Source organism: Ceratosolen solmsi, unplaced genomic scaffold, assembly GCF_000503995.2.
Source record: "Ceratosolen solmsi marchali unplaced genomic scaffold, CerSol_1.0 scaffold7, whole genome shotgun sequence".
Taxonomy (NCBI): domain Eukaryota; kingdom Metazoa; phylum Arthropoda; class Insecta; order Hymenoptera; family Agaonidae; genus Ceratosolen; species Ceratosolen solmsi.
In genome coordinates, this window is record NW_011948413.1 from 13126818 (window position 1) to 13129294 (window position 2477).

The window sequence follows — 2477 nt, forward strand, 5'->3', positions numbered from 1 at the left end:
CTGAACCACCAGAAGCAAGAGGACGCCGGGCCCGAGGTGCACCAGTTCTCGCCGTTGGTGAAGCTCAAGTGCAGCTCCGATCTCAAATTCTTCCTCTGCGCGATGTACGCACCGGTCTGCACGATCCTGGACAAGGCTCTGCCACCCTGTAGATCTCTCTGCGAGAGCGCCAAGATGGGCTGTGAGAAGCTCATGAACAACTTTGGCTTTTACTGGCCGGAGAGCATGGACTGCTCCAAGTTCCCGGAGCACGGGAGCTCGGTGCTCTGCGTCGGCAAGAATGAGTCGACGCCCACGGAGATCCCGGTGATAGACGACGTGCGGCTGCCGGCCCCCGAGTTCCACCCAGCCCTTTGGGGCAACATTCACAAGACCTACAGCTCCAACGGCTTCATGCTGGGAGCCAAGGATTATGGTTTTGTGTGTCCGGTGCATTTCAAGGTGCCCCATGGACTGGGCTACTCGTTGAAAGTAGGAAACAAGGTCGAGCCGAATTGCGGTGCCCCCTGCGACGGGATGTTCTTCACCGAGAGGGAGCGCAAATTCTCCAGGGTCTGGGTCGGCACATGGGCAACTTTGTGCGCCGCATCTTGCTTCTTCACTTTCTTAACATTCCTCATTGATACCGATAGATTCAGGTAAGCGGCTCTCTGTGGTATAGTTGCCCCAAGAGGGGCAGCGAGCCTCCCAGCAATCTCATTTGCTTTTAAGCTTACACCTTGGTCCATGCTTTATTTCCTTAAATTTCTTTTTAAATTTCCTCTCCTCGTGCTGCTTCATCCAAAGGGCTGGTACGTAGTAGACAATTTTTGCAATTATACGGCAACTGTCATTGCTTCTATCTTGCGCAGACTAATAATTATTTAATACGATTACTGTCCTCTATGGAGCTGCGAAATATTTTGCTTTAATTTTCTCATCTGTTTTCAGAGGCTGAGCTTTAAACACCCAAGTGGAATGTCTTTGAAACTAGCTCTGCGTATCTTTCATTGTGCCTCCCTTGTGTCCAATCTCTACATTATCCTATTAATTTAACCGTTGAGTTTAATAATGCAATGAATATTTGGAGCCAGTCTCGCTGTTTTCCGACAAAGTAATTTATAACTCGATACAGTCTATGCCAATGTTTAGCTTCAAGTTTTCCTATTAATTTTAGCCTCTCGTAAGCCATAAGTTGACTCGACTTGTCAGAAGCATGTCCATCCGAGACGATGACAAAACGTAAAGAAAAAATGCTACTCGATATTAATTGATAAAATTTACTCCTTCCAGATACCCAGAGAGACCCATAATATTTTTATCCGTATGCTACCTGATGGTTGCATTGGCATACGTGGTCGGCTGGGCAGCTGGCAACTCAATATCGTGCAGGGAGCCTTTCCCACCACCCTTGGATATAAATATTCAGATGGCATCCACGATAACGCAGGGCACCAAGCACGAATTGTGCACAATTCTATTTATGGTCTTGTACTTCTTTGGAATGGCTTCTAGTATCTGGTGGGTCATCTTAACTCTCACCTGGTTTCTGGCTGCTGGATTAAAGTGGGGACACGAGGCCATCGAAGCCAACTCGCAATACTTTCATTTGGCTGCATGGGCTGCACCGGCTGTCAAAACAGTCTCCATTCTGGCCATGGGCAAAGTCGAAGGTACTAGTTAATCGGACATTAGGCGCCAAAAGTCCGATCCAAGGCCACGTAATTCTTCCTACCACGTGATCGTTCCAACAATCGCTTCTCCTGAAAGTGCGACTCTATGGTTATACCATCCGACTTTCTACGGCACTCTTAAGTCGTAAACAAAGATTATCCTTCCCTGACTTTAAAGCATTCCAGCGCCGAAAGTCCAGCGCGTTCGCAGCATCATTGTCGAGAAAACGATATCTCGAATTGCAATAATCGATCGTTAACGCGCCGTCTCTCGGACGTTTCGAATTACTTTGAAAACTTATTATTATTCTACGGGATTTGGGAATAAAATCGAAGGAGAATCGCCATTGATGCCATTCGATATTGTTGGACAGTGGCTTAATCAAATTATTAAAAAGTCGATTTCCACGCGGAAAATGTACAAAACGGTAATTAATAAGCGTATTGTAGACTTATTATATCCCGCCGCGGTGAACGTCATAACCTTTAAGACGATTGGGATAGAAATAACGCCAAGTACTTAATGGTGTGCGATAAATAGTGAAAAGCGTCGATAGATCCCCAGAGACGCCGGACGTTTATCCGAAAGGATATGGGAATTCGGACGTTGCGATTGCGAGCTGCACCTCCCAAGGCACACCCCTTACTAACCCTTCAAAGTAAGAAAGTAAGAAGTTAACAAAGACCATAATCGTGGTAAATAAATCAACAGGTGACATCCTATCGGGCGTCTGCTACGTCGGCCTCTGGAACGTCGAGGCCCTTCGAGGCTTCGTGCTCGCCCCTCTCTGCGTCTACCTCGTGCTCGGCACCGCCTTCCTCCTC

At 47.3% G+C, this 2477-nt stretch overlaps 1 protein-coding gene across 1 annotated transcript in view; it reads left to right on the forward strand.

Moving 5' to 3' along the window:
• LOC105367495 (frizzled) overlaps positions 1 to 2477 on the forward strand; it is a 3182-nt gene that overhangs the window by 194 nt on the left and 511 nt on the right. Inside the window, 3 exon segments of the mRNA XM_011506228.1 lie at positions 1 to 638; positions 1273 to 1652; positions 2365 to 2475. The exon segment at positions 1 to 638 is cut by the window's left edge and continues 27 nt beyond it. Coding sequence (XP_011504530.1) covers positions 1 to 638; positions 1273 to 1652; positions 2365 to 2475 — 1129 coding nt within the window.